A 26885-nucleotide genomic window follows, 5' to 3' on the forward strand; every position below is an offset into this window, starting at 1 on the left:
GGAAATTGCTTCTACATTTGAACAAAGCAAAAGCCTGTTTGGTGATATTTTGAGAGTTGAAACTTTAACCCTAACTCCAGTTGATTAACCCTAAACTCCAGCAGATAGCGTTCATTGTTGACCACTTTTTCTTTTCTTCATTTCCCTGAAATGAGTCTTACCAGTAAAACAGTTCCAGTTTAGTCTTGTCACAAAAACTCTTTCCCCTGCATTTTGAACATTATCAAAACATATTACCGAATTATCAAGCCATGGCACGAGTTTCATTGTTGATGATGTTAGGAGTATTACTCGAGCATTGGCTGTAGATTTATTACTGAGTGTAAGTATTAATAAAAATTTACACCAGAAAGAGTCGTTTTAATTACAATTTTCCTTTTGATGAAATTAAAAAAAATGAAAATTATTAAATAAATATGCATTGAAGTATTAAAAGGTATAGGGAAAGGAAACAGAATTTTTTGTAACAAAACTGGTCAGTCATTTGTTTACTCACATAAGTAATGTTGATCTAAAACTGGATTTCAACTAGTCGTGTAAGCAACAAGTATGGTAGGTCCAACATTCGGGTTTCAACAAGCCAAGATTTGGTGACCTATCATGGTTTGATGTCATTGAAAGGGAGGGAGAAGAAATAGGAATATCTAAAAAATTATTTTGCACTTATCAATCTAAAATTTTTACATTTACTGCATTCAGTCAATCATCGCCGAGAAAACACTGAAAGTGTGAAAGACCATAGATAACCTGCCTCGCGGAATCAGCAATATACTGCAATTATGAATTTTTTGTACTTTTGAAAAATTGAATTTTTAAGACCTTTCATTACCTCAACTTATAAAATACCTATAAAAATTTTTCAAGATGCATAAAATATTTTTAAAAATATACACACTAACAGAAATTCATGAAAAATGGTTTTCTGTTCATCATGGGACAAGATTTATGGTTAGTTCTTAAGGTTGCACTATAAAAATTTGCTCCAAATTGTACAAACAGTATTTTTTAGTCAAAAAAAAAACTTCCTTTGTTTTTTATTTTGTATACATACCTTTCTTTTTCAATGAAGTTCTGACAAAAGGATCAATTCTAACAAACTCCAATTGCAAATCTGTTGCATCGAAAGGAACCCATAAGCCATCCTTAAGTATTTCAACTTCAATTTCATAAACCTGTACAATACATAACAATCTTCACAAACCCAAATAAAAATTTTACATGTATAACTTCGTGCATGTCAAGTCATTCACAAAACAGCTTAAATTAATTCACAAAATTTTTTTTTATCAAACATTATAATTTATACTGCACCATCACAAAATCATTAGCATTTATTCAATTCAAAATAACTCCATCAAATTTGTAAAATTCTTCATAGTATTTTAAAAAAATAATCGCTTATCATCATATTACCGTAAAAGCTCATCAACCCGGAATACAAGAAACTGAGCAACCCAAGTAACCAAAATATCTAAGGATTCTGCCCCCCCCCCCCCTTTTTTTTAAAAACTCATTCTATTCAGAACTGGCCATTTTGTTTTTGACTTTATATGCAGTTGTGGCAAAATTGTATAGGTTATTGTATTAGTTAATGAATTTAAGGCTAAATTGATATAATTACTTAACCATTAACAATAACGTCATGACATATTCCTTTAACCTCTAAGGACATGGACAGCGTACCCAGTACGCCACTCAACGATAAAGCAGCTGTGAATTTTAGAATAGTCACTTGACCAACACCACTATTTATCCTTTTTCCAAGGTCCGTTCAGTGACATACTTGTGATTAAAGTAGAAAGTTGCCCTTTCTTTTGTTCTTTTTGATTATTTTTTATAGACACTCAGTGATAAAGCAGCTGTGAATTTTAGAATAGTCACTTGACCAACACCATTATTTACCCTTTTTCCTTTTTTCTAAGGTCCATTCAGTGTCATTCTTGTGATTAAAGTAGAAAGTTGCCTTTTTTTCTGTTCCTTTTGATTATTTTTTATAGACACCACATGTGAATGTGACAGTTTTGTATGCAAAAAGCATATAAAAATAACAATACAATTGCGAAAGATGCAATAATTGTTCAACAAATGCCAACGAGTTGTCTCTCTGACTTAAATATCCTTTATATGTATACTTTTTTTTTAAATTTTATATTGTGAAATTTGCAAAATAAAAGTTATCATTTTTTAACCTATTGTGATCAAAACCATTTAAATTGTGTTTGTCTGTTCGCTCAATTAGATCTTTACTACTTCTTACTACTATAACATTACTAGACCTTTGTACTGAATAGGAAAATCTTTAAAAATTGACAGTTAAGCTTTAAAATATGATGGCATACAGAGTACGCCAACCGTGTTCTTACGTTACTTGAAACCATCCATGTTCTTCAAGGTTAAATATGCTACACAAAAAATAAAAAGATTCAAGTATGGGCAAAACAGCCATAAAATTGGCTGTGGAGTCATTCTTAACAGCTTGAATTAATTCAGTTTCAAAAAAATTATCCAGACAAATTCTCCAACTATTACAGACTACTAGGTTTAGTTTTTTTTTTAATCATTCATGGTTGCCACATTTGATGGCTCTCCTGTATATAATACTTGCATTAAAGTGGCAAAATCTCACAATATTTGTGTAAGATTTCTACCAGAATCATAACAAAATAAATACGAAGAATGCTATTTTTATGTCAAAAGTAACAAACTCATTATTAATTAATTTGTACATTTTCAATAATTTTGAGCTGCATAACAATTTTCTACTTAAGTTCTAAAATATGCAATGAAATATTTAGAAATAATAATTTAGTTTCAAATGTATTGCTACTCAAAATGAACATTCACAAAATTTCTATAAGGAAAAAATCTAACACACATCACATTCTTTGAAAAAAAAATTAATTTCTGCTTTAAGTATCAGGGACAAAGTGTGGCTGAAAGTTTCTTGATCATGGAAAGTTGAATTACTGTCTTCAGGGATTTTTTGCACAGAGCTAAAAACAAAAATAATAATACTTTCAAAAAAACAATATTCCTGCATTTTTTATTTAAAAAAACCAAACAAACCATGGATACCAGTTTCTAGAGAATGCAAGTCTGCAAATGATGAGGAACAAATATGCAGTCCCATTAGAAACAAACGGAACACGCTAAAGCTTCTTAAGAGGGGAACCAGTATAAATGGGTCAAAAAATACAATTTTTTTTTTATGATATAAAATGTAAGTAAAACTATTCAAGAATTTGTTGCCAAAACTTCAGTGACAAATTCAAATTTGTTCCGATGCTATGAGTAGTGGAGGATTATGGAGATTTGAAAATGTTCACAGCAGTTATAAACTTGTTTTTCCCAAAACAACTTTTTTTCAACTGGTGGGCATTATAGCTCAAAGAATTATTGACTAATCATTTTGAAAATTTGTGTGAATAATTTTTGTTCAATTATAATCTATATGAACCTAACTCTGGGAAGATATTATTTAAAAAATAAATAAATAATGCAAGAAATGTGAAAAACAATGGTAGAAAACATGATAGTACAATCCAACACCTCAAAAACATGCAGTTTTCAACTTTTTTGATCACAATTAGGTTCATATTCTTAGGAAATATGTTGTTAAAGAGAAAGAAAAATTAATGATTATAGATAAAAAGTGGCTTCCATAATTCCTACCAGCAACAAGCTCTGATGGCAAACGCCCATGGACAGCAGCTTCTACCTCCATTATTTGTGGTGGAAACGACTCGAAAAAATTAAAGTGTGCTTCAAAAAATGAATAAAATATCCTCTAAGTTTGAACAAATTCTGATTATTCTTTCCTTGTTAAAACAATTCATGAAAAACACTAAAAATCTCATCTCCTAAACTGGTCCCTCCCCCCCCCTTAATCCTGTGGTCTCAATTGGAAATAGTTTATTTATTTGGAGGTAGAAGAGATAAGGGCATAGTGGAAAAAAGGATTATCTATTGACCAGAAACAATACCTTAGTATATTACCGAATTATGTTTAAAAATAAGTAGTGATTGAAAGAGCATAGTAAAACATGATTCTGGATGCATAAACATGGTGGTAACAAAATCCTGGAAAAAAAAGCTCCCTGATATTCACTGATTTAGCTCCAAAAAATTTCCCTGATTTTAAAATCGGGAGTACCACACATATCTAAAAGATGAAAACACATTAATATTACAATTTTTGCAAGAAACGTAAGCAGTAGATTTTAGTTTGAAAAACAGGAGGAAAAACAGCTGATTTTTATGTTAGAAAATAAAAGCAGTAAGATTAACATTCAAAATACTTTAAGACTAAGCATTTTTCAATTAAATTTTGTTTGGTTCAATCATTGAGAAGAGATAAAATGGAGGGAGTGAAGACTTTCATTCATGAAAACAAGACCTCAAATCACATGATAGATTTTAAAGCAAAGCATTGGAAGAAAAGAGGTTTCTTTCGCTAGTTTCACACAAAACGTGCCAACCATTCGTCATTGTTCAGTCACGTTATACCAACGCAATTCCTTCAGTTATTTGCTATTTCAATTCAATGTGTGGGGTCAATCTAGAAATTTTTTCCCAGACCAACACTCATCGTGAGAAAAAAACGTTAGGCTGGTGTTTTATATCTATCACCAGAATAAAAGCTGGATAAGTCTTGGATCAAATGTAAAAATACGGCTTAACTTTCCTTTCCTGTGAAATGCTTGCAATAAAGGTTTCGGAATAGCTGAATTCTAGCCGGAGCTGGACATTTTGTTGTGCAAATAAACTTCACCGTTTGAAATGAGATGATGTCTGTGACACTATAACGAATATTTTTCAACCACCCTGTCAACGCAGTTTGAAACCTAATACAGCACAGAAGGAAAATATCTTTACGCATTTTTGTCAACATTGTCTGACTGATGTAAACAGGGGTGCATTCCTCGTCAAACGATCCCTATACATAAGGGAACTTAAGTAGGTCAAAGAGGAGATATGATGGGCTCTCGAAGTTCACAAATATCTTGTAATATAAAATTATTGTAAAACAGCTGTAAATATTTGATGTATTAAACGTCTCTTAGATTCTATGAATTTTCTTGTTGTGTTTACGCTAATGTGACCAGACTTTTCAAGCTAAAAATCAGGACACATGACGGGGGGGGGGGGGGGGGGGGGGGGGGGGGGGGGTGTAGAGTAGTTTTTTTCCCACAGGCTTTTACGTTTACCCATCTCGTAAAATTACGATAATCATACAACGTGTAACAGTTACAATCACAATGACACATGGTGGAGGTAGTTCAGCGTATTAAACATCAAAGAATAACATTTAACATGCCGTTCTTACGTTTACTGACAGCAAAAAATTGAAAAAGCGGTTAAAAAATCTAGATTGTATGTTATATTTCTTTTGTGACAGAATTTAAACAAAAAAAGCGGGAGTTTTTCGACAAAGCGGGACACTTAGACAAAAAGCGGGAAGTCTGGTCACATTAGTTTATGCGAGAGATGAAAACATTACAACGTGACTTGGAGTCATAGCCTTAGCTTTTGCTAAGCAAATGATTAGACTAACTCCCTCCATTTATATTCCTGTTCTAAGGGTTCAATATGTAACATTTGTAAGTGTGGGGTACATTTGAAACTCTGCACTCAAAATGATCATAGAATTTCAATTCAAAATTTCTGAATTCAAGTTTTAATAATGAAAATTAAACAAATTTTATTTAAAAGTTATCTTAATAAAGTTTAATAATAATTGAAAGTAAAAAAAAAAATACAATTCTAAATACAGATGCAAAAATATTAAGATCATCAGCTGTATGAAACAAAGAAATTAAAGTATTACTAATAATATCCGACAAATCAAAATACTTATAGAATACGAGTCAGTTTGAAGAACTTTTCATGGACTGTGTTAAACATTTCATTATTTCAGAGACCAGAGTCGAAAAAATCAAATTCAAAAATTTATAAGAAGTCTTTAGGGAGCATGGGACTTTTACAACATTCACACAGAAAATATACATTTGCACTTACAACTTCATCCAAGATAGTATAAGCTTCAGGAGGCGATGATTCTCCTTTTTTGTGATGAGTAATATTTCCAGCTCGTAACACACCAGTCTCCTTAAACACCCATTGAGTCAGAGCTTTTGCGGCTGCTTCATTACCAGACTTTTCAAACCTAAAATCGATTTTTTTAAATTATTTTATTGAAAGACTAAAATATACTACTCAAAATTATGTTAAGACAAGAAAAAAAGGATTGCATTTTAAAAGAAGGAAATCATATTTTAAATAACGCATTTTCAATAAAAAAATTACTAAATCAAAGCATTTAGTGCTCATAAGATTTTTTTCCCAAAGTTTTATTTAAGCCTAAAATTAATTTCCAGTCTTATATATATATATATATATGGATTTTGTAAGATGTGTACAGAAATTTTCTGGGAACATATTAGATCTTGAGAATATTTCTTTAATTGAATGTAAAATGATTTCCAGAGATTGGAATTTGCTAATAAAAGTTGCACAGCTATGCCACATAGCTAAACATGTAGCCAAGAAAATTATGAATACATCGAAACCTGTTTCTTTGCTCAGTTTTCTGTGATTCACCAGGAGTAGCGACGACCTAGATAGATAGTCGCATACAACTTTTATATATTAAGATGTGGGCAAACGGAAGCCATGAAAATTTAAATTTTTAGGCGGTGCCCAGTTGGCTTCTAAGTCACTTTATTATTAACAATAGTAGCTACTTTATCAGGGACATACTTTTCAATGTAAACAAGAAGGCAATCTTAAAGCACTACAATAAATGCTATGGTATGGAGAAAAGTATTGCATATAAGACTTAATACTACATTACACACTGTGAAAAGGAAAAAGGAAGTAAAAAATAGCAATATTGTTTCAACCATCAATTCTTGTAAGATTTTTTTCAATGAGAACACATAAATTAAAAATAAAAAGGACAATTTTTTTTTTTCTGAAAAAGTTGAGAGCCCACATGCAAATTTTCAGTATATTGCACGTTTGAAAAAAGAGTGTCACAAAACGAAAATTTTTAATTTTTTTTTGCTTAAAAGGCTTTAAATGCCGTTACCTTCTTTGGAAAATGGTGAGATTTTTCGTTCTAATATTAAAGGAGAGCACAGCAAATTTACTTTTCTTACAGAAAATTTCCTAAAGAGTTAAACTTCAAACGCTTCTTCTGTAAAATTTCATTTCTTCGTATAGTGGCACTCTAATTTCAAATAAGCGATATATAAATATGCAAATACAAATTATGTTATTGTATGTATAATCAGTGAGCACTATTGAACAATGAAAACAAAAATGTTTTGCGCTTTTCAGAGTAGTTCCCTCAAGAGTTATTAGAAGCAACAGATACATTTCCCCACTTCATAATCATTAGCTTAAAAAGCTTTTAATTATAAGAATTTTTATTGAAATAATTTGTATTATTTCTTATTATGATTGTTACTTAGTTCTGTTTTTAGATTATTTTTTACAAGATGTTTAATCTAGATTCTTTTTTTAAACAGGCAAATGGGTTAAAGAGGCAACTGTATGTTTCTGAGTGAATTTGTATTCTTTAAAATATGAGAGTATATGCCACCCTTATGATGACACTTTGTAAAATTTGAATTCAGGAGTGAGCACCAGAGCTAGGGTGCGAAACTAGTAATTGTTGGTCTTAGTTTAAGTCCAAAAATTCTTTATTTCAAAAAGCTACAATTTCATCTTTACTGGAGACATATCTATTGATCTTTCGAAAAGAAGAAAAAAAAGAACTAATTATTTGCAATGTACAAATATTTTACGATGAAACAAACTTAGGACTAGCTCCAGATTTTTCTCTAAGGTAAAAAAAAATCCCTGTTCAGCTTTTTTTTTTATTTATTTTATTTTTTTTTTGGTGAAACGGGGGACACAGGTCCATAACAAAGTTGTCAAAAATGGAGCATACTCATATGCTCAAAATAGTGGTATTTGTGTTTGTTGATATTTGTTATTTAAAGCCTAAAATTTTGTCCAAATCGTGTCTTAAACTTTCTAAATCTCCACTCTGATCCTTAGGTATCATTTAAATTGTCAGTATATATATATATAACTATTTAAAAAATCTAGCAAAAATTGACGCACTTAAACAAGTTGAACAAATAACCTGCTTATTCACTAAGCACTAGCCAATCTTAACAAGTGGAGTACAGCTAAACAATTTCCTGATATTTTACCAGATTGCTTGTGCAGTAAAAATCTACTATGTGTTATTAGAGTCTGGATTATATGCAAATGCACCATAATATGCAACAGCATTATTCTAAATAAAAGCATGTTACTGCACTTCTCACTTGATTTTAGTTTTTTTTTTAACTTTTAAGAAAGTCAAACATTTTGTTCTTCACAAAGTAGGAAAATTCAGGTGACCCATGGAAAACTATTTCTCAGAAATGAATACTGCTCATCTGGTAGCCAATAAGAAGAAATCTTCTGAAATGACACCCAACGATAAATGGCAATGACTTTTTAGAAAAAATTATGAGGAACAAATTGTAATTTATTGCAGTAAAATCAACTAATATGCATATGATTTTATGTGATTTATTGCTCTAATATGTATTTTTTTTTCTCTTAGTAACAAAATAGGAAGGATATTTTTTGAATAATTTTGACAGGGTAAAACTTTCTCTATGCAGTTAAGAGACTTATCAGTGCATATAATCTAGGCTCTAATAATAATTATAATTTTAAGTTTCAGAAATAACTTCAAACTTTACTTTTGATTGCCATGAACGTTTTGAACACCCGACTGGAAGAAATGATCACTAAAAAAGTCTAAAGAACCTGAGAAGACAACTCGAGCATTGTTGCGAGCTTGCAGAGCAGAAATAAGAAGAGTGTTCCTCCCAACTGCATGTGGATACTAGGATGGAAAAAAACAACATTAATATGAGAAGTGACCACACTAAAATAAATCAATTATAAATATTTATACATTAAATATGAATATAAGAGAGAATAGACTCAAACCTGCTTTTGTGTAGTCTTTTTGTGAGATTTTTTTTTGTTCAGTTTTGGCATATTTTTTTGGGGAAAAAAACTGCTAGTTATAAAGATGGGAATAACCACGGTGGGGGGGGGGGGGGGGGGGGGGGGGGGGGGGGGGGGGGGGGGGGGGGGGGGGGGGGGCAGAAACTTTAGGGGAAAAAGGTGTTTTTTCCCTGGATACAATTTCTTTTCACTTATGAAAAATTAGAAATTTTGAAATTTCTAGCACAAAATTATATTTTCAGAAATTTATAATATTCACATTCTAATGCTTTTTTTTTTGATTAAATGTTTGTGTTCAATATCCCACATGAAAACATTCATTTTGGTAATTCAAGCTGTAAGATAATTTAATTTCACTGTATACCCGAGTATTAATTGCTATTTTTCTTATTTACACTGTAAATACAGTACACAAAACATAAATAGTATCTCAAAAATATCAATAGTAGAAATGTTTAAGTAAAAATTTTAATGTACTCTCATTTGATGCATGTAGATGGGCATGGCCATTAGAAAAAAAGCTTTTCGAAAAAAAGAGGGGTTTATTGAAATCAAATCAGGGAAAAATTGAATTTTTTTGAATTTGTTTGCCAAAAATAATTTATTCAGAAATTTATAATATTTACAATCTGGTGGATTTCTTTGATTTTTTTTTCATGTAAGGTTTTTTAAATTCTTTATGAACCAAAGTATTTTTGCTACTTTCCTCTCAAAGAACAGTAAAAGTATACACAGGACAGAATTCTATCAATAACATCAAAAAGTGGAAATATTTTGATTTAGCAATTTAGAAATATCACACCCATCACAAAATTAACTGTCAAATGATAATTGGGTGAATGTCGATAATTGTGGGTGTTTTGAACTCAGAAATCTAAGACTGGACATCAGAAAACAAAAAGGCGTTTTAGTAAAAGTTTTTAACATATTTCTATGAAGGAAAAATAAAAGAAAGAGAATATACTTTTTTAATATTGAGCACTTTTGAAGTTTTGTAAGAAAACTATTAAACTGCATTTTAATTGGTAAAAAGGCAATACTTCCATTTTTTTCTGAAAAAACCCAGGGAAAAAACTTTTTTCCTGCACCTTCCAAATATCTGAAAATTTTATAGCTCTTCTGCTGGTTGAACTAAAACTTTCAGAACCAAAAAAATTTAACTACTTCAAGAGTGTGTAGATGTTTTTAGCAGGCCAAATCAATAAATGAAGAAATAAGTAAAAAAAATAGTAATAAAGTAAGCCTTGTTAGAGTGCGCTTGCAATATGAGGAAAGAAAAAACAATATCATAAACATTTTAAAGATTTCAACTGGAAAAAAAAGTAAAATACATTACCTCAGTAACCTTATTGTCAGGGTTATAGCAGTAAGCAGTAGATGATGCAGATAGAACTTCCAATATCAATGGATTTTCTTGATCCGAAATTATTCTAATAAATCAAGTTCAAAATAGAGTATTCAATTAAAAACAAAATTAGTACCAACTATAAGATACTTGAAATACACTGCCAGCTCAGTCAATTCCAGACGAGGACTGCAGTTTCATGCTTATTAGCACTCATCAGCCCGGCATATAAGTGACGGAGCTGGCAATGTATTTCATGTATTTCTGCCTTAGCCCTGGCTATAGGGCGATAACATACTGAATATAAGATACTTACCCAACACCTTTGAAAAGCATTGGTGGTATGTTCTTAGTGCCAACAACAGTTGTAGCATCTATTAAGTTATTAGGATCAGCAACAATCAAAGTATGCTATAATGATTTAAAGAAAAAAAAAAATTAGGAAAATAATAATTTATGAAAAAAATGTAATGAAAAAGAGAGCAAATGTATAATGAAATAAATTATGGGCAATGGGTATGAAAAATGAATGTCTAAAGGCTCAATGTAGCCTTCTGAACTCGATGCCTTGCTATTTGCTGGGAAAAATCAGCAGTGGTTTACAGTAAACCGATTCCACACCAGGAACACTATGGGCTTGTTATGAAAACCCCTTTTTTTCCATTAGTTTAGCAGTAGTTGATGGCTCTGTGATGTTTTTTTTTTTTTTTTTTTCAAATAATTTGATTATTTTAGATGAAAATGGTCTCAGAACCAACATAATCCAATATAAGATGTTTTAGTTTACTGTGCATTATTGCACATCAAATTTAGCAAAAGAAACTGCAACTGACTTTGGTTTGCATGAAAAATAGATTTCCGCTGCAATATATTAGTAAAAATACTTCAAAATTCTATAGTAAGCCAATATTGTAACACAAAAAAAGCTCATTTTAATTTTTGCATTGTTATTTATTTTCTAAATTGTGCAAGGATTAATAGTAATTTTAATGTAGGGAACACTCAAGCGTTGAAGTTAAAAAAAAAAAAGTTTATTACAGTCATATATACTTAAATGCAAAACATTTAAAACAGTTCAATCTGTGTTAAAAATGGCAAATATTAACACTTATAAACATTTTTACTACATTTTAAATTGTTAAATTATTTATTGGAAAACAAATCAACTAAGATATTTGGGGGGGGGGAGGGGGCGCATGAGTCAGACTTAATGATACAACTAATTTAGGGAACAAAATCATTAACATCTACTTTAGAAAATCATGGTTTGAACTTACAAATCCATTCAGTAAAAAATGCTTTTAAAGGAAAATAATTCTTCAAGTATTGCATCAACTTTATTACACCATTTAAAGCTGAACATTTTTTAAAAATTCTGATATACTAATTCAAATAATATTTTGAACTGATTTCCTTGCTATTTAGGGATTTTTTTTTGTTAAAATCAGGTTTAGAAATTGAATGAGAAACAGTTTAGCAAAGAACCAGAAAAGTGATATTCCTGAAGATTAACAGATTTTCTCTTTTAAATATTAAATGTGTCACTTTTTAGTCTACTTTCCCAGTAAAAGTCAGAGAAAGACGAAAAAAGCATGGAAGAAGGCTTAATTCATCTTGAAAATATTACAAAAAACAAAAAGTCAAGAATAAAAAAGTTAATTGAATAAATATCGAAAAATTAAAAATTGGAAAGTAGGGTATTGAGATGGGGGAAAAATGTCTGTCGGTCTGTCTGTCTCCCCTAATAACTTTTGAGTCCGATTCAAACAAATTTTTTTTTTCGAAAGATCTCGGCGAGGACACCTTATTCCTATATTTCATTTTTTGATTTGAACTATTTTTTGTTCAATTTTTGAATAGTTCAAAAAAACTTAACATTAGCGCCTACGGGGAAATTCAAGGTAACTCCGAACTGTGAGGCGAATTTGCCTCAAACTTTGTAGGAAAAAGGTTTTGATGAAAAACTTGTACATAAAATATCTTTTTGATTTAAACAATTTTCCGTTCAATTTTGAACAGTTTAAATTCTTTAACATTAGCACTTACGGGGAAACTGAAAGTCAATGCAGATTCCGTACTTGAAGGCGGATTTATTTCAAACAAATTTTGTTGGAAATAGCTCTTGGCGACAAACCCCAGACTCCAACTCCGAGAATTTAGGGGCACCTGACTCCGACTCCCCGACTTCGTAGTTTTGGCAAAAATTTATACACGGAGGACAAATGACTGACTCCGATTCTTGGACATTAGACTCCGACTTCCCAAAATGAGATTGACATCCCAAAATGAGACTGACTCCGCCTCCGCAGCTATGGTTTTAACTGTGAAATAATTATTTTTAACATGACTTGTTTTTATTTTCACGCTAAAGTTTTAATTTAGGTATTCAATTTTTCGCGGATAAACTCGAAGTCATTTATGTTTCTGCCCAAATATCTCTGCAGACTTTCTTTTTTTGACAGAGAAAATTATTTCTTTAAGTTGACATTTTATTGTTCATTAAAATATTATTAAATTAAAAAAAAAAAAAACTAAAGCTTACAACAGAATAAATTTTATACTTAAACTCATACTGCAAAAATACTGATCATGTTAAGTACAGAATAAGAGTGAATGAAAAAATAAACTTTAAGCTGATTTTCTAAAATCTACCTATTTGTCGCCAGTGTTATAGCAGGGGGGAAATATTTGGGGGAAACTAGAGAAAGGAACTGTCGGCAGGGGGGGAACAAAACAAAAATCAGAAGTTCAATTCCCCCCCCCCCCTCCACACACACATGAAGTAGTTATTTCCAGTTGGGAAAAAATTGAAACTTGCAAAATTTAGCAGGCAATTATGTATTCAGAAATTTACAATATTTATATTCTTAGCAAAATTGCTTTTTTAAATGTTTTTTATGTTCAGTATCTCATATGAAAACAATAACTTTAACGATGAAAGCTGTAAAATGATTTACTTTGCCTGTACCCAAAGTAATACTTACTATGTTTCTCATAAGAGGTAGAGATAAAAAAAAAAGGATGTAGGTGGACATTTTCTAGTTTTGGGTAAAATACGTTAAAAAAAGTTCTAGTCCTGGGAAAGCTTTCACTAAAAAGTCTTCTTTAAATTATGCGGTATAGATGCATCTATCAGGGTTACTAGTACTATCTCTTGTCCCCAAAAAGAGGAGAGGTTTCAACATCATTTGTTATGGTTATTTCCAAATTTTTAATTTTAGCACTTATATCCCTTTGCTTCTTACTGCTACATAAGTGTAAATGTATACACAGAACAGAGGTTAGTATATGAATAATATCAATTAGTGGAAAAATTTAAGTTAAAATTTTAATGTACTATAATTTAAAGTTTAAAGTGTATGCATATTTGACAGCCATATACATAAATATGTGCAACAAACTTAATAAAAATATAAATTAATAAATAAAGCAATTTTCTGTAAAATCTCACAATTTACAAAAAAGAAAGAAAAAAAAACAACTTTGACAAGACCTTTGATTTAGCAATTTTCTAAAATTACATCGTTCTTAAAATTAATGGTTGAGTGGTAGTTTGACTCAATTAGATATCTTTTAGTGTTTTGAAGAAAAAAAAAAAACGGGGAAACTTTTTAATAATATAAGTTTTATGTTTTCCGTCAAAAAGGCAAAATAACAAAACATGGATTGTATATACAGTCACGCCTGCTTATTAAAATACTGGTTAAAACAATAAAAACAATATCATGCATAATGTATTACATTTTCTGAGCACCACAACATTGTAATTTGTTATTTTGATCCCAGACAATTAAATATCCCACTTATTAGAATAATTTTTTGTGGCAAATTGGTTGTTCCATTATAAGCAGGCTCAACTGTATCTTTAAATATTTGACATTTTTAAAAATGTTTACAGCGAAAATATAGCTACTAAATATGTTTTAATATGAAAAATTCAATTTTTCATTTTTTCCAGAGAAAGAAAAACAAGGAAAAAAGCTTGAATTCCGCCGCATAAAAATATTTGAAAATTTTCCATCTCCAGTGAGAACTTGTCTTGGAGAAACGAGGACTCTCCAAAAGAGAGGTGGTTTGAAACCAATTTACATTACATTTGCATTATTTTTACAATTAAAAAACCAAACCTTTTGGCAAACGATGTCTCTTCCATCCCCCAAATAAAGCACACTGCTTGTCACATCGTCCATTAAATTTCATTACTGCCTTTCATACATAAATTTCATACATCATACATAAGGATTTCCATATTTATGTCAAATCAGGCTTGGGTTTCGGACTGTCCAAAACGGGTTTAGGACAGGTGGTTTTTACCATCCAAAATTGTCCAAAACCTGTCCGAAAGTGTCTTAAACTGTCCAAAAGGAGGCTAAAGCTAAAGGGGTGTAATCTAATCAATTTGTATTTACCACAATATTTGAAATGCATAAATATTAATATTAATAAGATTTAATGAGTATTTGATATTTTTTCCAAAATGTTCATTAAAAATTACTTTACTTAAAACAACTGCCAATAACTGTGTTACATAAATACTTCCTTATATAACAGTTGGTAGAGTTATGAAGGGAAATTCACAACACTATCAAGACAACTAATTTCAGTTCCATTTATAGCTCAAAGGAATGTTATTAAATGTGTAATATTTAGGTGCATAAAGAAAGCGCTTAAGTTTTTTAATGGTTTTTGCATATAGGTTTTACACGATGTTTCACTGAAAATTCCTTTTTTAACCATAGATTTAAGAACAATAAATTGGTGATTAAATATTTGCACTTATATTTTAAAACTTCAGCAATTTCTTTTTTTAACTCATTTTTTAATATAATACATTCTGTAACTACAAAAAAACATCCTTTATTGCATTGAAGTCAATTATTGCACTATATTTTGAACATTTTCTTTAGCACACATGCATAAATGTAAAAAACTTGGCTACTAGTATGAAAAAAAAAAAAAAAAAAACCTCATGCCTACAATTTGAAAATTTTAAATGAAGAATTAAACTTCTACATAACTAGATTAGAAACAGCTCTATAAGTTATTTACATTTATACTTGAATGTTCACCATTGAATAAATATTCATTATGAAACAAAGCTTTGACACATTTTGTTATTTTTCTGACATTTTTTCACATAATAGTTTCTCTAAAAATGTAGTTTTGGACACTTTCAGACACAAGAATTTTGGACAGGACGGTAAAAACCACGACATTTACCATGGTTTTTACCGTTGTGTCCAAAACCTTGACAATTGTGTAGTCAAATTTTTTTTTTTAAATTTAAATAATGCTATTTTTGAATTTACAACTTCCCCTGAAAACTTGACACATGGTGAGAACAGAAAATGGAGGTATTGATGAAAATTAAGCGACCCCCCCCCCCCCCCCCCCCCGAGTTCAATTTTTACGAAGCTCTTTTAATGCTACAAATTTGCTTTTGTTTCTTATTCTCAGTCCCTTATCTGCATCAAGATTATTTGCTTTAAACAACGCTTTTCATCCCATATTCCAAGGACAATGTCGCTTTGCAGATAAAAGCTAATATTATGCCTGATGCTTGGCATCAAAGCAACACATAAAAATTTACCAAAAATACACAGCATTCAACTTGTAAACGATAGACGTGCATGATTTTTAACATTTAAGTAAGAAAAATACGCTTTAAATGATGAAAGTTTATAAAGATATTGTTTCTTTTAAGTGGAGCCATTTATAGTCATTTTTTATGGCATCATTTGCTACTAGAACAGTTATGTTTGTTAAAAAAGGGTTCAGTAAGCTGAAAGAGTCTACATGCTACAGGCTAGTAACTAAAATTTGGAATTTTCAGGTCTAATGAATAAACCTGGAAACAATTTGCAAACTTCAAGTTATAAAAGAAAAAATTGTCAATCCTGTAGTTTAGAATAATTTGAATACACTTTAATTACAGGGTTCCCACTCAGCATTTGCTTTAGGAAATAAGGCCTTTTAAGATTATTTTTCACTTTGTTATATCACACATGCTAAGCACTCGCCACCTAGCCAAATGAGATAATATCTTAAATCCTGGGAAATAAAATGTGATTTGGCAAAACTATTGGCAAATAGAAATGTCCCTAAATATTCAACAGAAAAAAAAACTTATTAATCCCCAAAAATATGCAAAAAGATAGTTAAAAATTTTTTTTGAGAAAAATAAGTTACTTTGCTGAAAGAACTTTATAGTTAAAAATCATTGCTGTCAACCACAGAATATATAAAGCTAGCATACATGCATGAAAAATTCGTGGTAAATGTTTTGAAGAAAATAGCGAGAGAAATATAAAAGCAAAAAATCTTGCCGGGGGAATAAACGTATGACAGTAAATATACATTACTATGAACATGTTGTGATCATAATGAGCATGCAACTAAAGTGGTAGATTTAATCTTTACTCTTTGTTGAGCAAATCAGCATAAGAACGTAAAAGTAACTATTTTTCCCCCCTTACTTTGCCATCATCTTCAATGTCATAATTCAAATGATCTATAACAGCAGAACCTTCTTCATCTATTTCAAATCCACACTCATTAGCAAGTTCTCTGATAAGATCACCTGTAAAGAGAAAACATTTTAAACAAATTAAATTAAACCAAAAATCGTATTACACATTAAATGAAAAACAAGAAGTTTGCCCAATACAACCTGACCCTTCTGCATACAAATATAGATTTTGTAACAGCTCTTTTATTAGGTAGTGTAATTTTGACTAGGTTATTTCAAATACTTTATAATGATTAAATCAATTATTTTAAACTAAAATATATCTCTTTTATATAGGGGAAAAAATAATTAGTACGACTGATATTACTTCTAACTATCATGAGCTGCATTTCCAAAAATTCTAGCTTTATGAAGGTTTTTACAATAAGTAAATTTGTAGAATTAAAAAAGGGTTTTAAAAGTCAGTGCATTAACACTGAAAAAATAAAAATACAAAACTGAATACAGGTTACAAATTTGCTATGAAAAATTAAACAAAATTGATACATGAAAATGATACATCTTTAAAACTAATGCCTTAATCCTTCAGAATTTAATATTTTTTTTACATTTTGATACTTCAAAAGTAATGCTGCAACTTTTTATCCAAAAATATTGATAACAGTTTTTACTCTCATAAATGTCCAAAAATATTAAATTTAGCCCGATTGCAAGATTTACAAATTTAAAAGAAATTGTTTCAGTTAGGTTAATTAAGTTTGAATCAAGGTTCGTGAACCACCACGATTTTTTGCAGAAAATTATACAAAAATAATTTTTGAACACAGCAAAAAAAAAGAGAAACTGAATTGAAGAATTCTCCCACAAGTTACTTTTGCAACAGACAGCCAAACATTTCTCCATCTCATAAAAAATTCAACTTTTGCTTTTAAAATATATATTGAATTAACTTATTTTTTTATTATCTTTATTTACCATATTTTTATGAGACGTTAAGTGGCTGAGCCTTTTTAGATGTCTTTATTTATTTACTCTTTTTTTTTTTTGTCGGAAAAGTAGGCTAAAAAATTATTATGCTCAAAATTCAAGTATCATATTTTTTCAAACATTTACAATCAGATACTAAATTTATTTTTTTGATGTCAATATAAATCTTATAATAATTCAAACTTTAAGATTACATTAATTATTTTCAGGAACTGTTTTACACAACTAAGTATATTTCAATTCATTCATGTACATTTTTTTTGAAATATTTTCATAATTGAGATACAGTCGACTCCCGCTGCAACGCAATTCAACTTACGCGAATTGTATATAACGCAAATTTTTCCCGAGTAAAGAATTTTAGAACTAATGCGAAATTGTCGTCCACAGCACGAATTTTTTTGGAAAGAAGTATCGGCTTCGTTATTGACTACCAAAAATTGATTTCGTGAATGTTATTACGTCCCTTTAGCATCACTGTCAGTGAAAGTTCCAACATCAAACTAGTCTAGCCTAGCTTTGTTAGTTCACCAAATAACCACTCAGCATCTTTCATTTATTTATTTTTTCACTCTAAATACTAAAGTTGATGAAATATTATGGCACCTTAGTGCGCTGTTTCATCTAAAGTTCGTGAAAATGGGAAGAAAAAGAAAGTTTCTGACAAAAAAAAAAAAAAGAGGGGGGAGGGGGGTTAAGATTTTCGATATGCTTGAACAACTACAAAACTTCGACGGTAGCACGACAATAAGAATGATTGAATTTTCCATGCGTACAATTAAAAATCAAAACAAAAAGATATACGTAATACAAGTTCAGAATTTAGTTTCAATATTGAAGCGTGCACAGTCTAAGCAAGTAATATTATGAAAATGTAAGCTGCTCTCTTGAATTGTGAATTAAAGCATGGCCCCAGTAGATAGCGCTGACGCTTAAGTGTAAGCGAAATTTAGTGGGGCCATGATGAAAGACATCAGGAAGAGGGGCTGTTGCCACAAATGGAAATGTAATAAGGAAAAGGTGAAGCAACCATATTTAAAAATGTATCAGATTTGAATAACAATCTGATCATGGGGCATAAATCATCATCAACTTCATTTTTTAGCTTATAAGTATTACTGCATCTACTGTACAGTACTATTATAGTGCTGCACTTTATTATTACTACATACTGTGCATACTGTATTGTTTTATTTTATGTTTTCCCTCCCATCGATCATTCGTTTTGTGCATCTTAAAGTATTTTATGTTTAATAAAACAGTTTTATTTTCCAAATACAGTAAAAGTTCAGTTGATGAAACAACTTGTGTTCAAAGAAACACTTATTGGCCTTTATAGGCCAACAAGTGGTAGCAGAGCATGGTTTGGTCTGTTTGGGAGATTTGATGAAATTTAAAAAATGAAATTGTGTAAAATTTTAAGAATAGGAAAATTGCTGCTTGGTCAATTGAAATTTAATTGCTTTTAATGGAAGTTTAAGTTGTTACCATTAAAGTTGTGGCTCCTAGTATGAACCCCCCCCCCCCTTGGAGTGAATTTAAAAACAAATTAATCCCCCAAAAGTTTTTGACAAAGGTAGCTGCATTTATGTAAAAATTATGTGTTTTCTTGAATATGAATTGATTTGCCGCCGGATAAATGGGAATTCTAAATAATTGTATGAAAATGTCTTTTAGAAATTTAGAAGTTTAATTAATTAGATTTTGGCCGAGTGATTTATTGGGTTATTTTTCGGCAATATGAAAATAAATTAAGTGTCTCAAAACATGAAATGCTCCCATTGGGGAAATGTTTTGAAGACAGGTGGAAGACATAGATATAAATAGAATGTTGGCATGAAGCCTGTTTGTCAATGAATATAAAAGGTGTGACTATTTTGCACTTGGGGTCTTCCTATAGGAAAGGGACTAAAAGATGTTTCTGGAAAATAAAATCTAATTAATGAATTGAAACTAAAACTTGTTTCTGTGGCCTAAATTAAGAATTATAGTGTTTCCAAAAGTATAAGTTAGGGAAACTTTAATTTGAAACTAAATGTTTCTGAGGATTTGGGTTTGTTTCTGTGTGAGACTTAAATTGCTTCGGAACCCTAAATCAGGAAAAGTTAAAAAAATTGTGTTTCATGAATTTTAAAACCATATAAGTTTTTTCCAATTGATGCTTTGCCGTGTGTTTTAATAGCATATAAGGTTCAGCTATTGTTTCGGCTGTTACTATAAGTATAAAAATTAAATCAATTGGATGCAGGCTGTGGATTTTATTAGCATATAAGAGTTTTAGCTATTTTTCCCGGTCGTAAAACATTTGTATTAGAAAATTTGAATTTTTTTTAAAGTTTATGCCGTATTTTTAAATAGTATATAATTTTTCGCTATTTTTTGGCAGTAAAAATGAGTATAAGAATTTTCAATTAATTAGATTTGTGCCATGTATTATTATAGCATATAAGTGTTTCGCTATTTTTGTGGCCGTAAGTATAAGAATTTGTCTCTCAAAATATGAAAAGCCTCTGTAGGGGAATGTTTTGGAGACGGGGGGGAATGACTTTGGATTAAGTTCCTGGCAGGAAGCCTTTATATAAGAATTTTAAGTTTTGGGGCTGTCTTGCAATATTAGGTCTTCCTCAAATTGAAACTGCGTTGTTTCAGAAATCTAATTAATGAAGAGGAACTGAAACTGTTCCTGCAAATGTGAAAAATAAATTTTTTTCTAAATTTAAGAATTATGAATAAAATTCAAAGTATGGAAAATTTTGAAACTGTGTTTCATGAGAAAACAAAAATTGTTTTGGAAACCAGTATAATGAAAATAAGAGAAACTAAAATTATTTCTGAAGGTTTAAATTTGGAAACTATGTTTTTGAAAATTCTAAAGTTAGAGAAATGCAAAACTAAAAGAGCTTGTTTTTGAAAAATTTAAAGGTTGGAAACGAGAAGTGTTTCTTGAAAACATGAAAGAACAATGTTTGAAACTAAAAGGGTTTCTGATAGTATAAAATGTTGTCTGGTTTTCACGAAAATCTAAGATGGGGGGAATATTGAAATGAAATTGAGAGGGTAACCGGATTGGAATTTTATCCGGCCTCTGTTTGTAAAAATATAAAAATTTAATTTTGGATTGTGTGTTTTGTGAACCCCATGTGTGAAAACAGGTATTTTAAAAATGTAGAAACTCATTCAATGTTTTCATGAAATTTTTCAAATGTGTTTATACAAATAGTTTGAATTGTGTATAAGTGCTTTTACGAATTGTCTCCAAGAGGGGGGAACTTGTTGGCATAAGCCTATATTTTTGGTTCTTGGAGCAATTTCGTAAAAAGATAGAATGTATTTTAATTGTTTAAATCTCACCAGTAAATTCAAACTTGTCTGTGAAATTGATTGCCAGTTTTAAAAGATAGAATTACCCGGTGTGCGTAAACCCTGAGAACGTATTGAAATCCCCAAGTGACTAAACACCCGACAAGTCAATCACGTGTTTCGCCCATCGGCGGATGTGACGTCAGGCCTCAAGATTTGAGGATCTTTCTGCTGGTAGCAGTCAAGAATGTAAATTTAAGAAATAGCAACAGTTAAAGGATTAACTGTGAGTTGCTTTCAGATGCAACAGATGTAAATTTTGATGACGTCACGTCATTGCGTCGGGGTAACAGAGAAGGTTTAAATAGAAAGTCAATCAATCAATCTCTTATGATTTGCTTCCGTACTGCAGACAGTGTGTTTTGATTTGAGCATGCTTGCTCGATAGATTGATTTATCCACGCAGAGGACGTGGAGGTTTTGAGATATGCAGTAACAAGATTCAATAGCCTGCTAAAAGTGCAGGATGTTCTAAAACTGTGCCATACAAGTAACGAAGGAGTTTTTTTTTAGGGAATATAAATTTGAAGAGTTGATGTTTTTTTAAGTATTAGGCCTAATAGGGCCGGAAGGTTCATCTGGCATATACTCGAGTTCGGAGCCGGTCGAACTGGATTGAATCCACTATATGGTGAGGTAGCCTCTGCTAGTGGAAAGTTCCTGTTTTGCTTGAAAGCCTACCTAGGATGTTATCTTTAAACGTGTTTTACTCAAAACTTGAAACTGTCCGCTTGCATCCCTTTGCTTCTCACTGACTTAATTAAAACAAATAAAAATGATGGTTGGTAGAAATGCCTTTATATTTTATATATAGAAAAGTATTTCAAGCAGATAAAGGGAAATACAACTGGTAAGATGAAAAGTAAACCTGGTAGAAAAAAAAATCATTATCTTTTTAAAAACACTTATATATTGGAGAATATTATTTTCAGGACAAAATTTGTACGCACACAAAAGTTACTAACTGATATGAGAGCTTTCAGTTTAAAATGAAAAAAAGAAAATAATAATAATAACTAGTAATTTATATACTACTAGCAGTACCCGCACAGCGATGCCCATACTAAAAATTTAATGGAGGTCCGTTGAATGAAAAAAATTGACGCCCCTTCCCCCTCTGGTGTGAAATGATCATTTTTCTTTGTATAAAATGCGTACGAACCTTTTCAAAAAAAAAAAAAAAAAACATTTAAGTTTCTTTGGAATTTAAAACTTTTTGTCAAATGATTAAATTATATTTGCATTTGCTTTAAAACTCTATTTAGCGAGTGAAGCGGTTTTTACTGAAATATAAAATATTTCGCGAATTTAACAAAAAAGACATCAAATAATATCTTTCAAATGCAAAAATAATTCCATAACTCTATTATTTATCGCCAAACTTGCTCAGCAACCACGCTATCATAATCCATCCATCTAACGAAAAACAAAAACATGCCGTGGACCATTCAAAAATCAGTCAGAAAAAAAGAAAATGTCGTACATTTCACTTGGATAAAAACAAATCAAAAGTTTCTTTTACTCTGAAACAAATAGCCAAAACAATGAATTTCATTAACGGTTCTCTTAAAACAATAATCCTAGACTGAACTGCTCAGAGCCTAACGCGCCAAGCGACCACGCTACCGGAATCCACTCCATCTGCGAGTGAAGCGGATGGTTTTTCTTTGGCAATAATAAATGTTTCGTCAAACAAACAAAAAGGTATATGATCACATTAACAGTAGCTTTCAAATCTTTATACATTAAGAGCTGCGTTTCCCGGCTTTGCCCGGTCTACCTTGAGAACAAAAATTGTGTCTAGTGACATATATTAAACAATTAATTAAAAGAATAACTTAAGAACTTAAAGAATAACTTAAATAAAAGAAAAAAAACACCATGCAAAATTACCCTTTCCAAACAATGACGACAGACATTAAAATACTTTTAAGAAATTAAAATGCGGAAGATGGATTTTAAAAGCGTAACCATGCAAACATGAAATAAAATAAGTTTATTTCCTTAGTTTGCATCTGATTTTTTAAACATTGGATTCAAAAAGTATAACCATGGAAACGCGAAAATAAAATGGTTGACAACCTGAATCAAAATGACATATTTCGAAATTGGTTTAAAAACGCTTGTGACTTTTTTTCCTTTGAAGATAGGAGCTAGTTTTTTCGACCCTTCTAGTTCGCTTTCGACCTTTGGTCGAAAGAGATCTGGAGTAAAAAATCTCGCTTTTTCCAATGCTGTCAAAAAGAAAACTGTGGGACAATTCCTTCACTTTTTATTGATAGATTTAATGAAGAAAGTAGTGCCTTAATTTCAGCTAAGCCTAAAAAAGTTCGAGCTAAAAACGCAAATTACTCCTGCCGTAATTAAGTTAGAGCATTGAAATAAATTGTTTAGAATGCAGAAAATTCTACCCTTTTTAACGATATATAATATTAATATGTGCAAGTAATTTTTCACCCCTTTAATAACCAATAATAGGTAATTTACGTGAAATTTGGGCCTAAATTTAAATATAAAAAGAACTATTTATCGGGGTTTTTTTGAATTATCGCCTATGTTACTCAGTAAGAAAGCACTTTTCATATAGTGAAAGAATTTTTCAAATAGGTGCAGTGGTTCCGGAGATTACCTCGAACATATAAACACACAAAAATCCGCCCTCTCTCTTTATAATATCAGTAAAGATAGGCTGGTCCTTATTTTTGAAGAATTGTAGATATTTTATGCAATGCACCCTAAATTTGTTCCATTAAACAAGTATATGATCCTTGCAAAATTTTAAGTCAATCCATGAATTTTAACCCGTGCCCCTAGGGCCCCCTTTTTTGAGTTTCGAAGAAAAAATTGCAGATTTTCTCATTTTTATGTGAAAGTATTCTTAAGTTTCATATTTAAAGTAATTTTGAACCTGAATACTAGATGTTGTTACTTCCAGACTTGATCATTCTATCCCTTTCATTCTGTAAAATTTTACATGTTACAGAGGGTTCATGTACACCAATGGCCTTGGGCCACTCATATCGCTATTTTGCGCTCATTTCAAACCAAGTGGCAGGGGAACATTTCTTTCCACCAATATAGACACAAGGATTCTAAAGGCCAATAATGAATGGCCTTGGCCATTATTGAATGATTTTTGAAAACAACAAATTGTCTCCTCCAGGCTTTGGGGGTGTTGATTTACAAAATTCCCTGTGTATGTAATAGGTGTGGCAAATAGGGTTGCTAGGTTTCAATGCTATAAATATAGTAATGGCAATCATATTTTAATTCGTTGTTCTTTAGTTATAAATATACTTAAATGTTCATGCAATTTTTAATTCTTAAAGTAAATTTTGAAAAATACTCTATTACTCTAACATAAAAATATACTGCATATACTGCTAAAATATAAATTTAAAAAAATTCCAGATTGGAATAATGTAAAAATTTATACTTTAAATTAATTTTCTTCTATTTCAGTACATAGTCCTTTATTATCTTCAAAGTCTTCTTGCAATTCACAAGATTTAGAAACGGAAATGGATATTTATCCTAACTTGTTGAAACTTTTTTCTATATCTGGTCTACAAAAAAAAAAAAAAAAAAAAAAAAAAAAAAAACTTGGCAACTATTGTTATCTGCTCACCTTTCATCACTGTTAGACAAATGCCATATTAGGGACAAAGATGCTGTTCATTTATTAACAGCCTACGTAGATGCAGTAAATTTAAATCCAAATGACCTTGTGATCAATGGAGTCGTTTCCAAAATTTTAAAAAGTATTTTTTTCAGAAAGAACATGCTTAAAAACAGGATCTAACCATTTTTTAAATAATTTGTTTAAGTTAAATATTTTTGAAAAATTACTTTAATCGGTGCGCTTTCATTGTTTACGCTTCTGTCGATGACATCACAAATGATGAAATGCCATTCAGTGTTGCCATTCACAGAGCAAAATATTTAATTTGGATTTTTACTAACGTGTATTAGCAAAGATATGGTTGATAGCAAGCATAGAGCGCAATTTTAATTCGCTTCTTGATTATCATAACGTGGAAACACAGTAAAACATGCGCCAAAGAGCATCATTTGTGACATCATCAAGACCACCTTGTTTGCAAAATCGGACATTTTAAGAAATTAATTTAAAAATAACTGTTGGGAAAATGAAAGAATTTTCTGGCTCTCTGTTTTTTTTGCTTATTCTATCAATTTCAGTGACTAAAAGTACTATTTTTGACTGAAGGAAACAACCTTATTGTACATCCCTTAAGAGAGCAAGAGAAAATCTTCGAGAGGTAAAATCAAATTTCATGAATTTAAATTTAGATTTTTTAGTTGTTTACTGGGATCAGGGTTGGCAAGTTTCCGGTTAAAACCACTGGTAGAAACCGGTTAAAACCGGCATTGCAAAAAACCACTTTCTGTCACATGTGCGGCAGAAACTGGCAAAAACTCACAAAATGACAAAAAATTAATTACTGACATACAATAGAAAATGCATGGAAAAACATAATTAGCTGTTAACCCCAAAGCACACTTTAATTACAATATCTTCACAGTTAAAACTTAAATGACATTGTTTAAACCCTGCAGTTGCCTCTTAGGAAAGGTGTTTTCTAAAATCTAAACAGTTTCTCAATTTAATGTGCACAAACAAGAAATTTTATAATATTCTTGCTACAGAAGAGCTAGTAGGCAATTCACCAAGGAACAAGCAATATTTGAAACTTTTATATATTGTATATTTTTCTAAACTGGTCCACCATGTAGTAACTGGAATAATGGTAAAAATTTGACTGCAAAAATAAGTTTTTAGAAATAGGGCCAATTTATTTTATAAAGCTGTGACATAGCGACAAAATCTACGTTAATATTGGCAAGTAAAATTCTGGCACTTTCTTGAAGCAAACAATAATTTCAATCACAAGCAATTTAGATGAAGCATATAAGCTAGCAAATTACAATCACTGATGCCTTCTTAATTCTGTATATCACTCCTATTTCCTGAGCATCCATATTATTTCTCGTCCTTTGTTATATTAATTCAAATTTTTTGAGCATCTGCAACTGAAAAGTCCATTTTCTGAACTAAATCAAGGGCAGTAGCATAGAATTTTATTTTTTTAAATGATGAAATGAAGTTTTATTTTTTAGTTAACTCAAACAGATATCATTTAATAATTACTTTAGTTATTAAAGATACTTTTAAGTTTTTGCCAGTTTCTGCTGGTTTTTACGGGTTATAACCAGTTTCTGCCACTGGCATGGCAAAAACTAGTTTCTGCCGGCAGAAAGCCAACCCTGACTGGGATACAAAGCTACATCCAGATGTAACTGGAAAAAAATGCCAATAAACTGACCGTGACAGTTTCAGGTCCCAATGTTGAAAAGCTACTCGGAATTCCTGAGATATTTCTTCAGTTGTACATGATATCTTAGATGATTGCTGTTTATTGCTAACTGTTCAAGCGGTAGTGTTTGATACAACGGCTTGCAATACCAGCTACCGGCCGTATAAATTGTGCACGCAATTTTTTAGAGCAAAAACTGAACGGTGATCTATTACATTTGGATTGCCATCATCATGCACTTCAAATCGTACTGAGTGTGACCTTAAAGAAGTTCTTGCCTTTCTTAGTTCTAGACCCAATATTTCATTATTTAAGCGCTTCAAAATTTTGTGGAAAGATCTCCATT

The 26885-nt window shown here is 30.8% G+C and overlaps 1 protein-coding gene across 1 annotated transcript in view; it reads right to left on the reverse strand.

Moving 5' to 3' along the window:
* The window catches only part of LOC129221617 (dolichyl-diphosphooligosaccharide--protein glycosyltransferase 48 kDa subunit-like), a 67402-nt gene that overhangs the window by 17255 nt on the left and 23262 nt on the right, over positions 1 to 26885 (reverse strand). The window contains exons 4-9 of the mRNA XM_054856138.1: positions 16864 to 16967; positions 10704 to 10798; positions 10379 to 10472; positions 8769 to 8914; positions 6019 to 6166; positions 1052 to 1172 (exon numbers count right to left, since the gene is read on the reverse strand). Of these exons, the coding sequence (XP_054712113.1) occupies positions 1052 to 1172; positions 6019 to 6166; positions 8769 to 8914; positions 10379 to 10472; positions 10704 to 10798; positions 16864 to 16967 (708 nt within the window). The remainder of the gene's footprint in view (positions 1 to 1051; positions 1173 to 6018; positions 6167 to 8768; positions 8915 to 10378; positions 10473 to 10703; positions 10799 to 16863; positions 16968 to 26885) is intronic.

This window comes from Uloborus diversus, chromosome 4, assembly GCF_026930045.1.
Source record: "Uloborus diversus isolate 005 chromosome 4, Udiv.v.3.1, whole genome shotgun sequence".
NCBI lineage: Eukaryota > Metazoa > Arthropoda > Arachnida > Araneae > Uloboridae > Uloborus > Uloborus diversus.